The sequence below is a fragment of the Eleginops maclovinus genome, chromosome 9 (assembly GCF_036324505.1).
Source record: "Eleginops maclovinus isolate JMC-PN-2008 ecotype Puerto Natales chromosome 9, JC_Emac_rtc_rv5, whole genome shotgun sequence".
NCBI classification, from domain to species: domain Eukaryota; kingdom Metazoa; phylum Chordata; class Actinopteri; order Perciformes; family Eleginopidae; genus Eleginops; species Eleginops maclovinus.
This window is the reverse complement of record NC_086357.1, coordinates 25,225,258-25,246,569: the sequence shown is the minus strand read 5'-3', so window position 1 is coordinate 25,246,569 and position 21,312 is coordinate 25,225,258. Positions and strand designations below refer to the sequence as shown.

The 21,312-nt window shown below is 42.9% G+C and overlaps 1 protein-coding gene across 1 annotated transcript in view; it reads left to right on the top strand.

The window, feature by feature from the left end:
- agbl4 (AGBL carboxypeptidase 4) overlaps nucleotides 1–21,312 on the top strand; it is a 310,302-nt gene that overhangs the window by 106,118 nt on the left and 182,872 nt on the right. Inside the window, exon 4 of the mRNA XM_063891997.1 lies at nucleotides 15,223–15,317. Coding sequence (XP_063748067.1) covers nucleotides 15,223–15,317 — 95 coding nt within the window. The remainder of the gene's footprint in view (nucleotides 1–15,222; nucleotides 15,318–21,312) is intronic.

Below are 21,312 nucleotides of genomic sequence, written 5' to 3'. Positions count from 1 at the left end.
TCTCTCAAGCCCACAGTTTAACGATTGATTTTCGGCAGATTATTTCATCTTTTTTTTTGTAAACAATGCAGTTCTTACATCAAGGGTTTTATCCTCCTCTGGAAATTCAACACATTTTTAAAGCAGAGTTTTTCTTTTTTTTTACCTGTTAACAAATTTGAACTTGTATTCAATCTATTTGTTGGTTTTAAAGTACGCCGTGAGCTTTTTATTAGGATCTGTGTTAGTCTATCCGGCATGTGCGCTGGTGGTGCTTTATTGATCTGTTTTGCCGCCAATCGATGATGGGTGTGGTGTTTTCCATGCTCATCAGACTGTAATCAGTCAACTGAAGGAAAACTATCACTTTTTGTTATGCGTGATGTTCCAAAGGTTACTCCAAACATTAAATCCATCATGCATTCAATAGATACTGGACACATTTTGTTGTCTTTCTCTTTCTTTTACCCCCCCCCCCTTCTCCATGTCCCGGAGAGATGATGCATCTCCTTGTAGAAATCGCCACTGCGCTGTTCCCCTGAACCATTAGGAGGCTCGAGTCATTGTTCATCCTGTGACTCCTCAGCCATCATTCTGTTGCTACTCCTTTCTTTATCTTCTCCCGGAGCTCATCCGTGGTGTAGTGAAGCTGCAGGAGTTGCAGTTCTGTCCGTTTTGATGCTTTTTCATCATTTGCAGACAGAGAAACTGACTAGCTGTTCCCAGACGGACGGAATAAATGCTGTGCTATGTTTTAACAGTCTTTCTTAAATAAAGCATGCAAGTATGTGTGCTTGTGTGTGGGTTTACGAGCTAAAGGTATGGAAGATTGCATCAATCACAACAGAGAGCCAATAGAAAATGCCAAAGACATTGGAGACATTTTCTAGAGTTTTAGAATGGCAGTCATGCAACAAGTGGCTGATGAACAGTCCCTGGATTAAGTCCCTTACAAAGGTTCGATACTGAGGGAATACATTAGGGGTCTTGTGTGGACCAAATAGCAAAACAGTTTTCTTAGATACACACTTATTGACTTCTCTATGATTTATGGATTTAAGGTGCGACTTTCTCTGAGTTTCAATGATGGTCATGCAATTGTTTTGATTTGTGCTCTTCCACTCTCAATTAGTCGTACACACGGCCAGGAATAACTGATGTAGTGCTAACAGGAACAAAGGCATATAGTGTTATTGATTCGAGGCACCTGAATAAGGCACAGCCAATATAATCCAGTTACATCACCAGCAGTTTAAGTCATGCAGATTCCCCAAGATCCTTCCATCCTTAGGCGACAAAACGCATGGCAACAGCACTTTAGACCCGCAGATGCAGACAGCTGTAGACCTTTGATGTGGATGTCGCAACATGTAATCAATAAGTGTTTCGCATGTGTGTTTGAGGTTTTAGGTTTCCAATTTCGAACACCAAATTGAACCATTTTTGACGTACACAAAAAAGAGACGTTTCACATTTTAGATGATTGCTTACTTGCTTTTTTGTTAGGAGCTAGATGAGAAGATCCATGCCACTCCTACATCTGTATGGTTAACCGCTTTTTTAAGCACTAGTGTTCAATAGCTCCTCATTTTGGAGCGTTGTCAGCCTGCTTAACAGGTATGTGTGCACCTGTGATCGAGTTATTTTCCAGTTCCACAAGGATGCTTAAAATGTACTTAAACAGATAGAATTAAACAATGAAATCTGGAGTATTGGCCACATACGAAAACTGTCTTCTAAATATCAGAAGAAAAAGGTGAAGGTGGGGGGGGCAAAAAGTGATTGATATTCTATCGGGGCATCTGCCATTCAAAGCATTCATTCAGAATTTTCTTTCTCAGCGCTTATCAAGCAGGGCTAAAGGGTTAGCGTCCTCGTAGACCCACCTCCACATACCCAACACTGACCTATGACATCACTTCCTGCTGACACAGCACGCCTGTCAGAGATGAGCCTCTATGTCCTTCAACCTCCACCCCAACCAGCCTTGTAGCTGCCGTGAAGATGCACACCAACACACACACGCACGCACGCACGCACACACACACACACACACACAAACACACACATAGCCTTCGCCCCCTTTTGACCTCATGTTTTGTTCTGTGTTTTCAGCGAGCCTTCAAATGAGTCTGAATGTGTTATATCAGTGTGTCAGAGCCTGTGGCAGCGCAGAGAGGAGACTATGGGCTGCTGTAGTACTGGACTCTCATTAACCTCCCTACCTCCTCTCTTTGCACCAAGTCTTCTTCATCAGCTCATCTAGGCCTGAAGTGACACATGGGCCTCTGGAGTGTCAGTAGCGATAAAGATGCTGCCACTTCAACGTTTTAATTGGAACTTCTGCTGTTGATGTGTGAACAGCTGTAGGACGGAGAAGGGCAGATCTATCATGCCTCCCCTCCACAGACCGCCTGGGGTCAAATGGCAGCAGTTACTGTGGCAGGAAAAACCCCAAAGCTCCTGTTTATTTATGATTATATCGCTCCTCCCCTCGCTCCGCACCCCACATCTGCATATTCACGCCTGTTGCAGAAATGAGGGAGGAAGAGACAGAGCATCTGGAGCAGTCTAAGGGCTGGGCAGGCGGAGGGGAATGACCAGCAAGGACGTATTTATAGACTGGATGCGAAGTTCACACACTCACACTCAGTCGATACACACACGCAGCTGCGCACTGACATACACTTGTGAATCCTCTCGCTCCCTGCAGACACAAATCCATTATTCATTTCAAAATGACTCATTTTTCGCCCCGTGGCTCCTGGCAGTAGTGTGGCGCCTGACTAAGGGGGGTGCTTTTTTAATTAATGCAGATTGTGCAAGAAAACAAAAATAACATATTTACTCTGACACCTAAAATTACAGGAGTGCAGGTGTGAGACTGCTGGTGGCAAAATGTCGTGTTTCAACTTTAATGACCTCGCACGCTCAGGACTGTGTGTACGGGGTCAGATCAGTCAGCACATAGGAGGATTCACAAATGAAATATGGAAAGTGTATATTCAAAGACACAATATCATGTTTATTTAAATAATACGTTATTTAAAACACATTTTTCAGTACACACACACACACACACACACACACACACACACACACACACACACACATACTGTATATATCTTCAGGGGTTTTTCTAGGGCGCTTATGTCAGTTCCGGCCATATATTGCACCTCAAACTAAATCCAGAGTTACAGTTTATTTACTTCCCAATTTTTCCTTTCTTTTTTCTTTTCAAACTTCAGATTTGTTTGCCGAATTTCAACTTTTTGGAGTTTTCGACTATTTTCTTCAAAATGATCACTTTTTTTCCCCTAAATTTCGACTTTTAAAAATGTCCCACTATTTGCCAAATCAATCCAAATACAGAAGTAAACCTAATGTTGTCAGGCAGGAATCTTTACATCAGACTGGCATTGTAAGCAGTCGCTGTAGTTCACCTGAAGCTGCGTAATCTGCCTTTTCTGTATCCAGCTAATCCAGCCTTGTCACTCACAGTACAGACATGATAGCTTCAAAGCTAACAAGCCTCACATGAGCAAAAAATAAAGCGTCACGCCAAGTTGTCTTAGCACGAGAAGAGAAAGAAGAATTCTCCTCGAGCTGTCCTCCTGAGATGTGATCTGATTTTAATGAGCCCACCGAATGTCAATGAAAGCGGTGCACGTGTTTACCTGTTACACTGCATAAACTATGCATTGTGCTGACAGATAGGACAAGAGATCATTACAGAGTCGAGATCAGGTTCATACATGCATGCACACGCTTACATGCGAGGACACACAGGTATCATTACTATACGTAGCCAAAGATCGAGGTGGGCTACGTCTTCTAATTCAAATATTGGGTACAGTCAGACCGAGTGCTGCTTTGCATGCTATTAGATAGCAATCTAAATAACATTTACATGTCATTTATGTCTATTACCTTCTTTTTGAAGAGTGGTGTCAGCACTGTGTGCATATTAAGGCTCATTTCTATTCCACTAGCCAGCATGGTTCCTCTCCCAAACTTGCAAATGAATGCAAATCTGGGTTTCCTCCTGAGACGGTTTCTGAAAGGTAGTATTTATAAGAAATGTTTATGAGATTTGGAGAGACTATTTGATCATTCATGGATATGATGTCTTATTTGAATTCAGTCTTTGGTCAAGGAAATATCACTGGTTGGGATGTTTATTCTCTGGTCTGGAGTCGTGATATTTGTGGTGTCTTTCACTCTGCTTAAAGGTGAACAGGATATCGATTTGGTTAATGTTCATGTGTTGTTGAGACTGTAGGCAGGTGACAAAATTGTTAAACAGGCCCTTTTGGTTCATTTTGGGTGGGGTTTTGCTTTCCTTTAATGTGTTGTATAGGTTTTGGTGGGTGAAAATGGTCTGTGAAGGCTAAAATCACAAATTAGGCTTCGGTTTCTGCCTGAAACGTCTCAATTTGACTCCATTGGACACTTTTGGAACAAAGTGACAACACTACGTATCCATCACGCTTCTATTGGCTAGCGTTCGACCATATTGTACGTGATAGCCTTAGAGGCGGGACATCTCTTTCTTAGCGGTTGACCAATCACAACAGAGCCGACCGGCTAACCAATCAGAGCGGATTAGGCTCTGTTTTCAGACAGAGGGTGAGAAGAGGTGCTGCAGCACAGGCAGTATGAGAAAAATAAAGAGCTTTTTGAACATTAAAGCATGGAGACATGTCCCAGGAGAGGCACTAAATACAAATATGAACTTGTAAATGAGAAATAGGCCCCCTTTAATCATATTGTTGTCATGTTTTCTGCTCATTCCACTCAGTAGGACTTCTTGAGTACAACTTTATTTAGGGGCCCATCATTTGAAAACACCGTCAATTAGCGCGAGCAAGAATAATAATGAAACCGTTTAATTGCATTAACATAATGCCTTTGAACGATCATTACCAAAAATGGTGGCGATAATAAAGCAATTACTATTTTGAGACAGCAATTAGCCCGGCACCTTTCTTGGAAGCCATAATTACCGGCAGCTAGATGAACATGGACGGATGCTCATGTGTTGGGGAAGCAGGAAGCGGTGAAGACGATGAAGATGGGCGAGATGTCAGAGAGCGGGCGTATCACTCTGAGGACGCAATTCCACTCTGACGCATCCACACAAAACCCTCAAGAGGAGCTATCGCTAGCTTCTGTCCACACACAAATTTCAATGTTGTTTTGCACACATCTCTCCATTATGAGAGCTTTTTTCGGTAACGCAGGAGATGTCGAAATGGGGGCGAGTGAGATGGAAGGAGCGAGGCAGGCGTATATGGAGGAAGGGAGGGAAGAATGAGAAAGAGAGATTGGTTTTCATGCCTGGTAGTCAGCGAGCCTGTAAATCTCCCAGGAGCGTAGAGGAAGACAGCAGAAGGTTGATAGTCATCCATCACTCCTGACAACCCCACTGCTCGGGAAGGGCCTGACAGCACAGCCCTGCCTGAGAGAGGGGGGAGGGGAGGGGGGGGGGGAGAAAAAACACAAGACGAAAGATAAATAGAAAGAGATGCTGCCTGCAGAATGAGCAAATTAACTCTTCCATGTTTAAAGCAGAAGGCGAGGGCGAGAAAGAAGGTGAGGAGACAAATGTGTGGAGGGGAAGTGCAGCAGTTGGCTGTTCATCCCTCACTGAGCGCCGGTGGTGCTGCTGAGCGACGCTGGACCGGCTGCAACCAGCTGTCCTCGTCGCAGCAAAGAAGCAAAGTGTGTGGCTCTCAATCTGAACATGTCTCCCGTTTTAAAGAAGAAGGAGGAACCCTTAATCGTCCCGCAGAGGGGACATTTACATCCTGCATTCAACCCATCCTAGTGTTAGGAGCAGTGGGCTGCCATTATGCACGGCGCCGGGGGAGCAGTGTAGGGAACGCTGCCTTGCTAAGGGACACCTCGGTAGCACTTGGTCTTTCGGGGACTTGAACCGGTGACCTTCCAGTTCCCAAGCCAAGTCAATATTAGACTAAAAACAAATGTTGATGCCGATAATTTCTTATGATAACTGAAAGCCATTTCCACCAATAACTTGTGACAGTGAATACATCTCTGAAGTAACAAGGTGCCGGCTGTTTGTTAAAGGGTCACTGGTAACAAATTGCATTGCAGTACTGTATCCACTCATAGCAGGTAAAGCAGGACTGACCTTTTGGTACAATTATGCTTGGGAGAGTCCAAAACGTTATCATGCAAACATTGTGAACTTGTTTTGTAACCAAACTCAGAAAAATGCTGACTTTGATCTCCGTTGTCAATCTTGCGGTCCCCCCAGGCCTACAGTCGTTCAGCATTTTCTTCCAAAGGAGAGGGTTCAAGGGTTAGTTCAATGAATTGGTATTGGTTCAAATAATCCTTATGAAATCCCTCACTTCCCTGAAGTCCAAGCTGCTCTACTTTACCATAGCCAGGCTCTACCAAGGGAACAAGCTGTGCAATTTCGAAAAATATGTTAGGACTCTTCATTCCTGATTTAAGTTGTCAAAACAGACATAAAAAAGTAGCCTGTGAAAAATAAGACGCATAAGATTAAGGGTGCTTCAGCTGTTTCAATTCCCTTTTATGTAAATATGAGTATTGGATGAGACTCGGCAGCATATATTCAATATAAAATAATTCAAATCAGGGCCAAATAGACTACATTTGGACCTCCCTACCATTCCTCTTTATCTTAGTTCTCTGAGTGAATAAGAGGAACACCTACTCTGTTTTTTTTTGGACATATGAGATAAGGTTTCTGCTTTATATTTGTGTGTCCATGGCTCTAAAAGTAGGTATGGGAAGGGGTGGTAATAAATAGGGGATGCAGTTCAAAGAACATAGAGGCTTATTGCCAGGGAGCTGTCCAAACACCCTGTCAATTAATAATAAACTACGCCAACAACAGTCCCTATACATCTGACAATTTGTGGCTAGCTGACCATGACGCATTCTACACATATCAACTGGAGAAAGAGCCAACGCTGCAGACATGAACACGCGTTATCGAATCCCAACATGAAAACATGTGATCCCATTAAAATGTCGCCATGTTTCTGTATGTGGCTCGGTAATTAAAAGAACAGGTAAACCAATGTTTATTTTCACAGCTGTAAATTATACTTCCGTTACGAGAAAAGGTTAATGTTTTTCAAATGTGTGTGTGTGTGTGTGTGTGTGTGTGTGTGTGTGTGTGTGTGTGTGTGTGTGTGTGTGTGTGTGTGTGTGTGTGTGTGTGTGTGTGTGTGTGTGTGTGTGTGTGTGTGTGTGTGTGTGTGTGTGTGTGTGTGTGTGTGTGACCTCCATCAGTGTCTGGAGGGTATTGGCCATTGCTGTCACTCAGTGCGCGAGAAGCCCTAATTAAAGAAGTTCCAGTTGTACATCGCCTTACAATGGAAGGAAGAGATTGCCTTTTAACTCGGCGCCCAATAGAGAAACTTCCTCCTCCTCAGCTCGAATAAAAGAGTCTGATACAAAAAGCCTTGAATGCCTAAACCAAACAAAAGCTCTTTAAAAGACTGTCACCGTGCTATCTGATATCTCTTGGAACAGCACTGCTTTGAATAAATCTTTTGCAGTGAAGAAGGGAGAAGGAAATTAAAAGCTGACATTTAAAAGGGTGCTGCTGGGACTCGTGGCCCCCAGGATCAATAGCTAGGTATCTCACAACTTCCCCCGCATATTAGCTCGCTTTTCCATGGGGCATCTCACACTAAGTACAAACAAACCCAAACTACTGTAGGAATATTACTGTGTTGTTTTGTCAGTTTACCTTCAGGTGTGGTGGGGAGCAGAGGGGGGTGTAGTGTCTATCATTGTGTGTGTGTGTGTGTGTGTGTGTGTGTGTGTGTGTGTGTGTGTGTGTGTGTGTGTGTGTGTGTGTGTGTGTGTTACCTGTAATGTGTTTAAAGGGGCCCATTCTCTGCTTTCTTGTGTCAGCACCTTGAGTTTGACATTGGTCATTGGGGATTTCAGCTGTCAGCAACAACATCACACAGAAGGAAAAAAAAAGAAAAGGTGGGAAGGTAAAAGTAGGAGTTGTATGTAGGAAGTGTGCATGTGTGTGTGTGTGTGTGTGTGTGTGTGTCCAGGGGGGGGGGGTACTTGTGTTAGTGACATTGTTGACATTTAGCTGTAGCGGATGACATGACTTTGTGAGCTGTCTGTCAGGTTATGTAGAGCAGACTGAACTCAAGGTCATGCATGCTGAAGGAGTCACGCCCTGTACCCCTTATCTGTAACACACACACACACACACACACACACACACACACACACACACACACACACACACACACACACACACACACACACACACACACACACACACACACACACACACACACACACACACACACACACACACACACCATCCACCTAACACATACAAGAGCGTGATCTCCGTCCTGTCCCACAGGGCTTTAGGCTGTCCCTGAGTGTTTCCCTGTCACATCGTGATGCCCACCTCTTGCCGTCTTGTGACCTTCCCCGCTGTCACCGGGCTTTACCGGAGCTTTGCCCCAGCTGAGCCGCCCTGCTTTAGCCGGCCTTCAACATAATGCCACCCAGGGGAGACACCTCGGACCCACTGAAGAGGCTTTCTGCTTTCCACTGAATGCTAACAAAAAACAACCAGAAGCATTTTATGTACATTTTATTATAAAAATAATATTTGAAAGTCTTTTGTTCTGTGCAGCGTTGCCAGGGCACCTGTGTTGATACAGCTGGCCCTAGATAGCTTTAAATGAGTGTTTGCTTTTGGGGGTTTACCCTTTCCTGTAGTGTGTTCTATAGGTTTTGTGCATGTAAATGGTCTGCAACGGCTAAAATCCCTTCCACTCACACCCCCCTTGTCTGAAACGCCTCCCTTGGACTCCTTTGTTTACGAACATAATGACTATGTAACACTTGCGCTTCTATTGGCTAGCGCTCCAACACATTGTCCGTGATAGGCTAATGGGCGGGATATCTCTAAGCGGTTGATAAATCACAACAGAGCCAGCCAGATAACCAATCAAAGCAGACTGGGCTCTGGTTTCAGACAGAGGGTGAAAAGAGGAGATGCAGCACAGGTAGTATGAGAAACATAAAGAGCTTTTGAACATTAAAGCATTAAAGACTTTTGTAGAGTAAACATTTAGACATAGTGCAAAAGTAAAGCATCATAAACATACATGCACAAATCTTTGGTTCATTTTTTGGCGGGGTTCTTTGGCTATGCCACTTTCAGGGTCAGTATAATATATTGCCCTCCGTCCCATTATCACTGAAATCTACCTTTGTCATTGCTCTCACTAGCCAATCGGAGCAGACTGGGCTTTTCAGGAGGGGGCTTTAGTTTTCTTAGCTACAGCTAACCCGCTATCTTAAAAAAAAACTCAACTAAGTGACAGCTGCCTATAAGGATCTGTATCTACCTGCGACATTTCAGTTTTAAATGGCACCTGCCAGGAAGTGTCGAACTGCTCATGTAACTTGCATAATGTGAATAGCTGTGACAAACACCGAGACTTGGGGGCACGCGTTGCCTGAGGCCTTAAATTATGTTTCTGCCATAATATTTAAATATCCTTTAATTTGCCGTTTATTGCTTTTTATTCCTTCTCCTCATAATTAAGATTTACTCTTTAAAAATACTTCTGTTTAACATAATTGATAAAATACCTGATTATATATACAGCTCTATTACAAGTGTTAAATATTAGTAACACAGATACTGCATTAGTTAAACATGTGTTTGCACAAAGCTCTCATTACCTAAAGAATATTGCCAAGGTGAGGGTAAGTACTTTATAATTATACATCATTTCCCCCCTCTAGGATTTCTCCATCATTTTAGCCTATGTGCTTTAAATTACACATGTATTCTTCTCATAGCTTCATGCAGAGTGTAATACCCAGGTTGTTTGAAATTATCATATGATTTTGAACCTTTTAGTGCAGCAATTGTTGTGATTTGAAACTTGATGCATAATACATTATAGTCGGATACAGCTGTTGGTTTATAATGAGAACGTGAGCTCGAAGTGAGAATACTGCTTTTGTTACTTTTACACATTGTAAAAGTGACTCAAATCCTCCTTAAATCCCTGTAATAATGCTGTAATATAGTCATCCTCTATTCATTCCGTCTGTGAGTGTTTCATGCTACAGTATTGGTGTGTGTGATCCTGCACGTGTAGGACTCTGTGTGTGTGTGTGTGTGTGTGTGTGTGTGTGTGTGGGTGTGGGTGCGTGTGTGCGTGTGTATTGTGCTCCTGGCGGTGTCAGGTAGTCCCTAGTAGTGTGGGTAGTTGGCACGCTGTGCGTCACTGATCAGGCTGATCAAAGACAACAAGAGAGGAACAGGCAGAGCTGCCAGCAGCGATCAGCCTCTCTCTCCCTCTGACGGCCACGGACAGGCCTCACAGATCGGCTGCTGTTACGCTGTGTGAAAAATCACAGTGTATGAAAGGTGAATCTATGAACCAGAGTTTGGTGATGAGTACAGAGAACTTCATCTGATACCTGATGGGACAATTTACCTCCTCTGGGCCACATTTCCTGTGCAGTGTTGTGGGAATAATAAAGTGTAAGTGATTTTAAAGTTAAAAGAATCTCATTTTGGTTCCCGTCTGAGACCGGGGTCAGCAAAAAGCAAATGCTCCTAGAAGAGTTTCAATTGCTCTCACATAGATCCATCAGCACAATGGATTCTTGCCAAACCTATGATGAGACAATCTCTCTGAGCTGTTCACCCTGCAGCAAACGCACTGTTTACAATATGATCCGCACCTACATCACCCTTATAAATTGTGTGCAATATAGTAACACATTTATTACAGGTCATTTGTTTTGATACAATAATTTGACACGTTTCAGAATGAGCTTTTCAAAAAGGTGATATACCTGTTGTCATCTTAAAGGTGTATTCACATTATTATGTGAGTAAACAAACCCATAGGATCCATTGTTGTTGAAAAAAACAAGACCAGACAACACAATCTAGTCAATCTTAAACCACTTGAATAAAGTTTCTCAATATGTTTTATTGTTAAACCTGAGCCCTTTAAGGGTTTAACTGGAGTGGCATTAGAAAGGTGAGACCTGCTTTTGGTCAATGGTGCATTCAAGTGCTGCTTGGATGGTCCCTTTAAACCTGACTGTGCTGTTGTAGTTTCTCAGTAGTTGTTGTTGATTCTTCCTGTTCGAAAACACTTATGTACGATTGTTTCAACACTTTTCTAAATGCAGCACAAATGCCCTTTCTTGCAATGTTTACAACAGTGGGATATAAAAGTGTGTATCAGATCCAATCCAAAAAATAATGTGTTTGTCTAGATCCAGAATGCAACAATCTTCCGCCAAGAAAATGAAAATCGGACCAGTAACTTTTCCGTAATCCTTTTCACAGAAAAAAAAAGAAAGCATAACATCCTTGGTGAAAGGTAATGTGGTTTCAGGACCTAATCTCCCCGGTAACAGCTTTCACATTCTGCAGACATTATTATTTTTCAGATCATTCATAGTAAAGTCTGCTCTTCCATCACTCTCAAAAGGACAAAGAGCTCATTCTCTCTGTAGAGGTCTTAGACTTCACATTTAGAATGGTTTCTTTTAATAATTTATCCTGGCTTCTTCCAGGAAGCAATGCTATCTGCCCACAGTCTGGATCGATGGAGATCAAAAGACAGCGTTTTGGTCCTAAATGCAATCCTATCCCGAAGCGGCTCCAGCAGGGGCTATTTCAGTGCCAAACCCAGCGGCTGGCCGGTGTGTTTAAAGGTTAGCGAAGAGGCTGGGGTTGGTAAACACTCCTTGGGACTTTTACCTTGAACAGCACACATCCCTGGAACCCTGTGATTGGTTTCATATGTTCCGAAAGGAGACGACTACTTTTAGAAGATCTGGATTCTTTTGGTGTTTCTTGAGTCATTGGTTTTGATGAAGTACCTCATTAAGTCCCTGCAGTTACATTATTTGCTGCTGTGAGAGAGGGAAAGTCTTACTTGCACCATTAAGGTTCATGCACGTTGTAGCTTTCAACTGTTTTCAATTTCAGAAAAATGCAATAGTTTGAATGCAATATTTAAGGATGCTTTATGTAATCTGTGTATAGTGTGTGTGTGTGTGTGTGTGTGTGTGTGTGTGTGTGTGTGTGTGTGTGTGTGTGTGTGTGTGTGTGTGTGTGTGTGTGTGTGTGTGTGTGTGTGTCTGTGTGTGTGTGTGTGTGTGTGTGTGTGTGTGTGTTGTGACACCGCAGAGACACCTGTTCCAGTCTGTAATTCGGCAGTGATGGGGACGGCGCAGGGCTTTGACACGCTCTGTCGACATGACAGCTCAGACAGCATGGATGTTAATCTCTTCTAACTGCTCCCAGCCTAATTAAATCTTCCAAGGCGGCACACATGCGTACACACACACACACACACACACACACACACACACACACACACACACACACACACACACACACACACATGTGGTCTAAATTGGTCCTGGTTTTAACGATCTGGTGAATCACCCCACACCAGTTTGTTTGAGTCTAATTCTGTACAAGTCTGTGTGTTGTATTTGCGAGAGCATTTAATCTGGTCTTGATAAAAAAAAAAGAGTGAATCAGAGTCAAAGAGGCGAAACACAACATACATGAAAGTTCGGGTGATTTTTAAGCTTCTGTCAGCCAAAGGCAAAAGAAAAATTGATCCTTTTTGCTGGGATTTGTGATAAGAGGTGGTCCAAGCAGATGGAAACGCAGGCCCAATTTCATGCAAAAATGAGTACCAGAAATTGCACCGGCCCTCTTGATACTGTGTAAACACAACTTCAGCTGCGTCACTCTAACCACCATCCTACTGGAAATGGACAAAATGGTCATCCAACTGACAAAGACAAACAATGATTTTCATAATATCAACCCAAAAGTTACTTAAGTTCCGTTTAATATGCAACAAAGTGTGTGTGGGAGAGTGTGTGTGCCTTTAAAAAATATGTATTTTATGTAGTGTCTCTACTGTGAAAAAAAAAAGCTCTTTATTTTTCTCATCCTGCCTGTGCTGTAGCACCTCTTTTCACCCTCTGTCTGGAACCACAGCCTTGGTTAGCTGGCTGACTCTGTTGTGATTGGTCAACCGCTTAGAGATGTCCCGCCCCTTAGCCTGTCACGTACAATGTGTTGGAGCGCTAGCCAATAGAAGAGTGTAACTGAGGCGTCTCAGGCAGGGGGTGAGTGTCTGCGAGAGTTCGGGATTTTTGCCTTTGCAGACCATTTACATGCACTAAAACCTATATAACTATACAGGAAAAAAGGCACGATAGGGCAACTTTAAGGAACTTTTCTTGAGATATGATATTACCTGCTGTATGAGAATACTTTGAAGGTGGCAGATACCGCACTAAAACATGCAGAGTTTCATCTTTAAAGTGGTTCATATATTCCCATGCAGTTCTGTACTTGTTAGTAATTTGTCCAAGGTTTTCCTACCTTGCTTTTAAGCTTCTCAAAGTTCCCCTCGTCTTGTAAGTGCAAGACTGACTTTGTAATCCGATGTTGAGTCACAGGATTCAAAGACATTCCTTTAATCTGTTTAACTTCAGTAAAACTTAAGAACCACAGGGACAGCCTGAGACTTCAACGTGCCGTATGCTTGCCTCCCACCTGTCTGTGTCCTCTACATCTGTCCACTGAGCCCGGTTCATTTTCTTTACCTCTCAGTAATGTTCTGTCTGCTGCCTTTATTTATCACTTTGTAATTATCTTGTGTTTCTTTGTGTCTGTCCCTGCTTGCTGCAGCACCTTTTCCCTCTGCCTTACCGTCTCCCAGCCTTCCATTGTGTTATTCTCTGCCTTGTTGTTTCTTTCTTGTGTCGCTGTCATCTGTCCAGCCTCCGCCTTCCTCTGAGTTAAACAGGCCAAACAAATAGATTACAAACAGTGGGTAGAGTGAAGCTAAGGAGGAAGACAATCTGAATTTGTTGTGGATAAAGAATGAGGAAGGAGGCTGTGCAGTCAAATAAAGCCAGTGGAGTCAGAGTAAGGCTGTATTTGCCTGAGGGGAAAAGGCTGAAAAGTAGCTCTCGCAACAGATGTGCGGGGCAGTAAAGTGTAATTGAAATGCCAGCAGCAATGGTCTTATCTCCCTGCTACAGGAGCCTGCTGCCAGTCTCAACATCAGTTAGATGTCATTTTACCTAAGTCTGAATCAGCTTGCCACAATCCGCAATCCCCATTCCTCTGATGCTAGGCGGGAGAAAAAGGGAGAAAATGGATGAGGGGGGAGGGAGAGGAGAAAGAAAAGGAGGGTGGGGAGTCTGTAATAGGATTTCAGTAGCACCCAGTTAACTTCCACCACCTGGACTTAGTTGGTAATTTGATATGCCCCATCAATAGGATTCATTTACCTCGCCGCAGTATTACCATTGCCATTCATTTGACTTTTTAAAAAGTATTTTTATTCATTCCTCTCTCCACATTTCCCTCCCGATCCTAATCACGCAGGCTGGGGGTGGGAGGAAGGAAAAGCTGTTCCTCGATATTTGAGCTGAGAAAGAAAGTCCTTGGTCCAGCGGAGGTGGAAAGCCAGACAGCACGGCCGTCCTCCGCGCTCCAGGCGAAGCTTAATGTTTTGGGCCAGGCGGCGTCTCTCTGGGGAGAAGCGTAATGTCCTCGCAGATTAGAGGCTGTCACTCCTCGGGGTGGCTGCCTTTTATCGGGAACTTTGTAACTGCAACATGGGATCATCTGCAGGACATTAAAGCCGACTTATCTCCTGACCGTTCATATTAATGTGTGGTGATTTGTTGGTGTCATCCATAGTGACAACTTCAACCTCTCTGGAGTTTCAGGGTTTTCATTTGACAGCCACTCTCATGTCGAACGATATTATTATGAGGAATCAAAGTCAATTAATGGCTTTTGGAACATGCTGTTAAGCCATTTTGTGTTTTCAAATGATCACATTTTGCTTGATTCTAATTAATTTGACCAAATATGAAAGGTTCCCTGTGGTTTCTTGCAAATAAACAAAGTTGTACCCTGATGCACACTCTGTATCTCTGAGGCCTGACTTACTCGTGCTTTTTGTTGATTAATAAACATTAATAAAGGACATTTCATTTGAATACTTTATATTTATAAGCTAATAGCCTCCTTTTACCATCTGCATATAACAAAATGCAGACACACTCATATAAACATTGATCCGTTGTACCAATAGTGATCAAATCTACACTGGATTTTGTTTTTAGTGGATTTAATTTGTCTTTATTGTCTTTCAGAGAGTCATTTTCAACGTGGTCAACTTCTCCAAGACCAAGAGCCTGTACAGAGATGGCATGTCTCCCGTCGTCAAGTCTACCAGCCGGCCAAAATGGTAAGTGTGCACTAACTACATTTCTACGAGCATTGTATCGAAGAGGAACGTACTTTATTATCATTTCATCTGTAAAAGAAAATCTGAGTATTTAAGTGTTCGCTCTACTCTGCAAAACTTTTCTTCTATGCACAAGAGTGGACATCTCTATTTCCTAACTCTCTCTAATACACACACACACACACACACACACACACACACACACACACACACACACACACACACACACACACACACACACACACACACACACACACACACACACAGAATCCTAAAGACTTATACTTTAGATTTCCAGAGTGGATGCGTCCGGGCGCATTAGCATGTGATCCATTGGTTGCCAGTATGACGGCTGTCTGATGTAATAATGCTTGACTGATGGATGCAGTGCTGTGTGTGTGTGTGTGTGTGTGTGTGTGTGTGTGTGTGTGTGTGTGTGTGTGTGTGTGTGTGTGTGTGTATGTGTGTGTGCGTGTGTACGTGTACGTGTGTGTGTGAGTGAGTAGGTGTGGCAGGAGGGAGCGGGCCTGCTGCAGTGGGGCTGGGCGCTGCGTCTGCCAGGCAGGCTGGTGAATGCAGCGGGGCGAGGAGGGGGAACAGGGTAGCGTGATGAAGTGTTGCCGTCCAACAGGATCCCTGACATCTGTCATCCGTTGATGGAGGGCATCCGCGGTAAAAGCCAGGCATCTGCCACCCTCAGCCATCTGTGTCTGCTAGCCTAGCACCCGCACCGACCGTAGCGTAGCACGCCGGTCACAGGCTAATGGGAATAGACAACGGGCACGACACCGTAGACAGGAGAGATGAACTGCTGTCGGCGATACGGCACAGTGCAACATGATGCCGCTCATCTCCGCCGCCTCTGTTTGTACTCCGGGTGGTGTAGCTGCAACTTAGCACTCAAGAGTTGCTCTGTCATGCTCGTGGAGGTATGGCTTTTTCACGGTGTCAGCCACTAGTTTGATTCTGACAACCGTATATTTTCAGTGAAGCTGGCAAGTGCTCGCTGTTAAATTGGAGTTATTTCTCAGGTGGGGGTATAACACGTAAGGGATAATGTGCAGCGAGGGGTCATCAATGATAAAGGACCTCTGAAAGTGTGAGAAGGAACCAACAGCGAATCAGAAGGATCTTGAATGTTCACATTGTGTTCTCCATTAACCAGACTTTAAAGGCGTTTCCCTTTCACGTAGTGTGTTATGTAGATTGTAGTGCATGTAAATAGTCTGCAAAGGCTAAAATCCAAAAGTTCCTCTCCCACACACTCCCCCCCCTGCCTGAAACACAGTGACATCACTACGTAACACTCAAGCTTCTATTGGCTAGCGCTCCAACACATTGTACGTGATGAGGGCTGAGGGACGGGACATCTCTTGGCAGTTGTCTTATCACAAGAAAGCTGACCAGCTAGCCAATCAGAGCAGACTGGGCTCTGGTTTCAGACATAGACTGAAAAGAGGAGCTGCAGCACAGGCAGTATGAGAAAAATATAGAGCTTTGTGAACATTAAAGCATGGAGACATGTCCCAGTAGAGACACTACATACAAATATGAACCTGGAAATTGACCTCATAAGGCCTGTTCAAACATGGTTCATACGTTTTACCTTAAGTGTTTACTTCCTATCTCTTTTGTGACAGGAAGTAAACACTAAATCACATTTTTGAGCTCTCCATAAATATAAAAATGGATATACGAAATGTATTTTTGATGAAGTAATACTCAATTGACCTGATTTCTTTCTGCGGATTGATACGACCAATCAGGGCTAACTGTCTCAAAAGAGCAGACCTCTGAATTTCCAGATAAAACCACCAAAACTGAGTATTCATCTTTGCCGTGTAATAATGCCAGCTAAGATATTGTGCTTGGATATTTTGTGCCAGGTAATTATTATCCTACGTTCTGAATGGATTTGACATAATCTTGACGGTGTTAATCTCAGCTTTGTTGGGTCACTTAGGTCCCAAAGCTTTTCCTAATACGCTAATCATGCAACCCTGGCCATGTTTATGTTTTAATAAGCTCTCATAAATATGTATTTAAGTGACAGACACGGCAGGAGGTAATGTGGATGAGGCCCTACTCCAATTACCTCCCCGGGCTAATACTGTTTTAACCGCCCCTCTCAGCACTGTGTCATCTAAAAGGCATCATGTGTCGTGCACTTATAGAGCCATTTTCAACTGTCTGGGGCTTCCAACACCGCAGCTGACATTGTTTGTGTCCCCACAAAGTGGTCAAGATGCTTTTAACACAACCTCCTCTATTTGACTTTCCACGAGCACAACAAAGCGCAGACAGCTCCTAAAGTAGCAATCTTCTTTTTGACAGTTACAGATATGGAATAAATAAAAAAGGCAGAGTGTGGAGAGCTTCGCCTGTCTGATCCAAACTCACACAGGACAGGATAAAGAAGGTACAGAGAGGGAGAGATGGGAAAAGAGAGAGGGAGTTGCAGGGAAAACAGACAGAGGGAAGAAAAGTACAAGAACGAGAGATTACTGAGACAGGTAGACAGGGAGGAGAGAATGAGAGGGAGTGAGCGGGGAAAGATTGCTCCCCCACCACCCACCACCCCACGTCTGTATTTATCAAAAGAATCGTCAGTATTAGCCCAGGAGTTGAAGCCTTTATCTCCCCGTGCAGGTGCCTTGTGTCCCGGGGCCCCGGCATCTCTTGGTGCTGGAGGCTGCAGGGCTTGGCTGCTCTCGACTAAGCTGAGAGACAACTGGCAGATTACAGTCCTGCAGGATGCTCTCTGCTACAGGTGGAAGGATCTGTCCTCCATCCTCCATCCCTTCCTTCATCCCCTTTTCCTTCCATCACTCACTCCTCAGGCCATGAGCCATCAGAGCCCACAGAGGCTAAGATTTACCGTATCATCTGGCATTTAAACGCAGCGACTGGTTGCATGTTTGATATGTAATGAACGATAGAAACCTAATTAAAATGACCACATTGGTTTGAAATGTGTGACAGATTATGTGAGCGCATACACTTCTTACATTTTCCTCAAACATCAGTAAAAAGTGGGAAAAAAGAATGACTTTTACCCATTGGAAAGTATGTGGAGCTTCGATATTGTTTTTCTGTGAGTATAGTGTGACTCCCATTAAAATAATAGAAGAAAAAACATTTAGAAATGAACACCCTCTTTCTGTGGAGTTGATAATCTAAGGAATAAAAACAAAACATTAGAGTCTCATTCAATACTCACTGTGAATTCCTAAAAATATAAAATCTTTGAGATTAAATTGCCAAAAAGGTAATTGACTTCAAGTTCAAAATGAAAAAAATCCAACAAACAGAGAAAAGGATTCAAAGTGTTTATGAGACAGAGGAAACTATATTTTCTCGTACCAGTCTGTCGAAACAACGGCCCCCCCGGTGACACTTTGTTCCAGCCACGCTCCCCGCGGCCTGCTACTTGTTAGACTGCTAGAGCAAAGGATTGCCCGGTATTCTTATTTTCCAAGATAAGCTAATTAGAAAGTCAGAGAGCGTGGTGTAATGCAGCTTTTGGGGGTGTGGGTGGGAAGGGGGGACGGGTGGTAATGGCCAGGATGGCTGCATGAGACTGAATGCATCAACCAACAGATGCTTCATTTAAATCCTGTGTGGATAGAAGGAGGAGGAAAAGGCACAGAATTCCACAGAATACCTTTCTCAATAGTACAAATTACGGTCTCCACTAACATCACTGTCATTTATTATTAATATTAGTATTAGTTAAAATATAGGGAGCATCTTACATAAACTCAAATATATTCAGGTTGCAGTAATAGTCGATAATTACACGGCTTGGTTAAATGCTTGCTTCTGATTGGTCTATTTCCAGAGGTTATTCATTTTCTCTAACCGCTGCTAAGGAGGATCAAGGGATGTGCACTCGTATCGATTCTGCAGAAACAAGTCTGGTAAATTTACAACAAACATTAGATTTCTCCACCAGAAAAAAACATGGAATTACTTTTGAATATCAATTTGTATATTTGTGGAAAGCATGATGGCCTCACTGCTGCCAGTAACGAAAAGATAAATCAGCAAGAGAAGGAAAGAGGTTAAAAGACAGAGCGCTGGGCGTCAGAGAAATCAACAGAAGATAGGAAGTAAAAACTAAAGGGAACATCAGAAAAAGACAGACAGGAAGTAAACACTAAAGGGAACTTCAGAAGAAGACAGACAGAAATTAAGTGAACACTAAAGGGAACATCAGAAGAAGACAGGAAGTAAGTAAACACTATAGGGAACATCAGAAGAAGACAGGAAGTAAGTAAACACTATAGGGAACATCAGAAGAAGACAGGAAGTAAGTGAACACTAAAGGTAACATCAGAAGAACAGAGACAGGAAGTAAGTAAACACTTTAGGGAACACCAGAAGAAGACAGAAAGGAATTAAGTGAACACTAAAGGGAACACCAGAAGAAGACAGGAATTAAGTAAACACAAAAGGAACTTCAGAAGAAGACAGACAGGAAGTAAACACTAAAGGGAACATCAGAAGAAGACAGACAGTAAGTAAACACTAAAGGGAACATCAGAAGAAGACAGGAAGTAAGTAGACACTAAAGGGAACATCAGAAGAAGACAGACATGAAGTAAACACTAAAGGGAACATCAGAAGAAGACAGAATGAAGTAAACACTGAAGGGAACATCAGAAGATACAGACAGGAAGTAAGTAAACTAAAGGGAACATCAGAAGAAGACAGACAGGAAGTAAACACTAAAGGGAACATCAGAAGAAGACAGACAGGAAGTAGAACACTAAAGGGAACATCAGAAGAATACAGACATGAAGTAAACACTAAAGGGAACATCAGAAGACAGAGACAGGAAGTAAGTAAACACTAAAGGGAACATCAGAAGAAGACAGGAAGTAAGTAAACACTAAAGGGAACATCACAACAAAACAGGAAGTAAGTAAACACTAAAGGGAACATCAGAAGAAGACAGACAGCAAGTAAAAACTAAAGGAAACATCAGAAGAAGACAGGAAGTAAGTAAACACTGAAGGGAACATCAGAAGAATACAGACAGGAAGTAAGTAAACTAAAGGGAACATCAGAAGAAGACAGACAGGAAGTAAACACTAAAGGGAACATCAGAAGAAGACAGACATGAAGTAAACACTAAAGGGAACATCAGAAGAAGACAGGAAGTAAGTAAACACTGAAGGGAACATCAGAAGAATACCGACAGGAAGTAAACACTAAAGGGAACATCAGAAGAAGACAGACAGGAAGTAAACACTAAAGGGAACATCAGAAGAAGACAGACAGGAAGTAAGTAAACACTAAAGGGAACACCAGAAGAAGACAGACAGGAAGTAAACACTAAAGGGAACATCAGAAGAAGACAGTAAGTAAGTAAACACTAAAGGGAACATCAGAAGAAGACAGGAAGTAAGTAAACACTGAAGGGAACATCAGAAGAATACAGACAGGAAGTAAGTAAACTAAAGGGAACATCAGAAGAAGACAGACAGGAAGTAAACACTAAAGGGAACATCAGAAGAAGACAGGAAGTAAGTAAACACTAAAGGGAACATCAGAAGAAGACAGGAAGTAAGTAAACACTGAAGGGAACATCAGAAGAATACAGACAGGAAGTAAACACTAAAGGGAACATCAGAAGAAGAAGACAGGAAGTAAGTAAACACTGAAGGGAACATCAGAAGAATACAGACAGGAAGTAAGTAAACTAAAGGGAACATCAGAAGAAGACAGGAAGTAAACACTAAAGGGAACATCAGAAGAAGACAGACAGGAAGTAAACACTAAAGGGAACATCAGAAGAAGACAGACAGGAAGTAAACACTAAAGGGAACATCAGAAGAAGACAGACAGGAAGTAAACACTTAAGCAAACACAGTATGGGCTCTAAAGACCATGATGCAATCAAATGACCTTTAAGCAACATCCTTGCTGACACGTATTTGTTTATGTGTTTGTAATTCAAACACAATGTACACATGACTGTTCCTTTAAC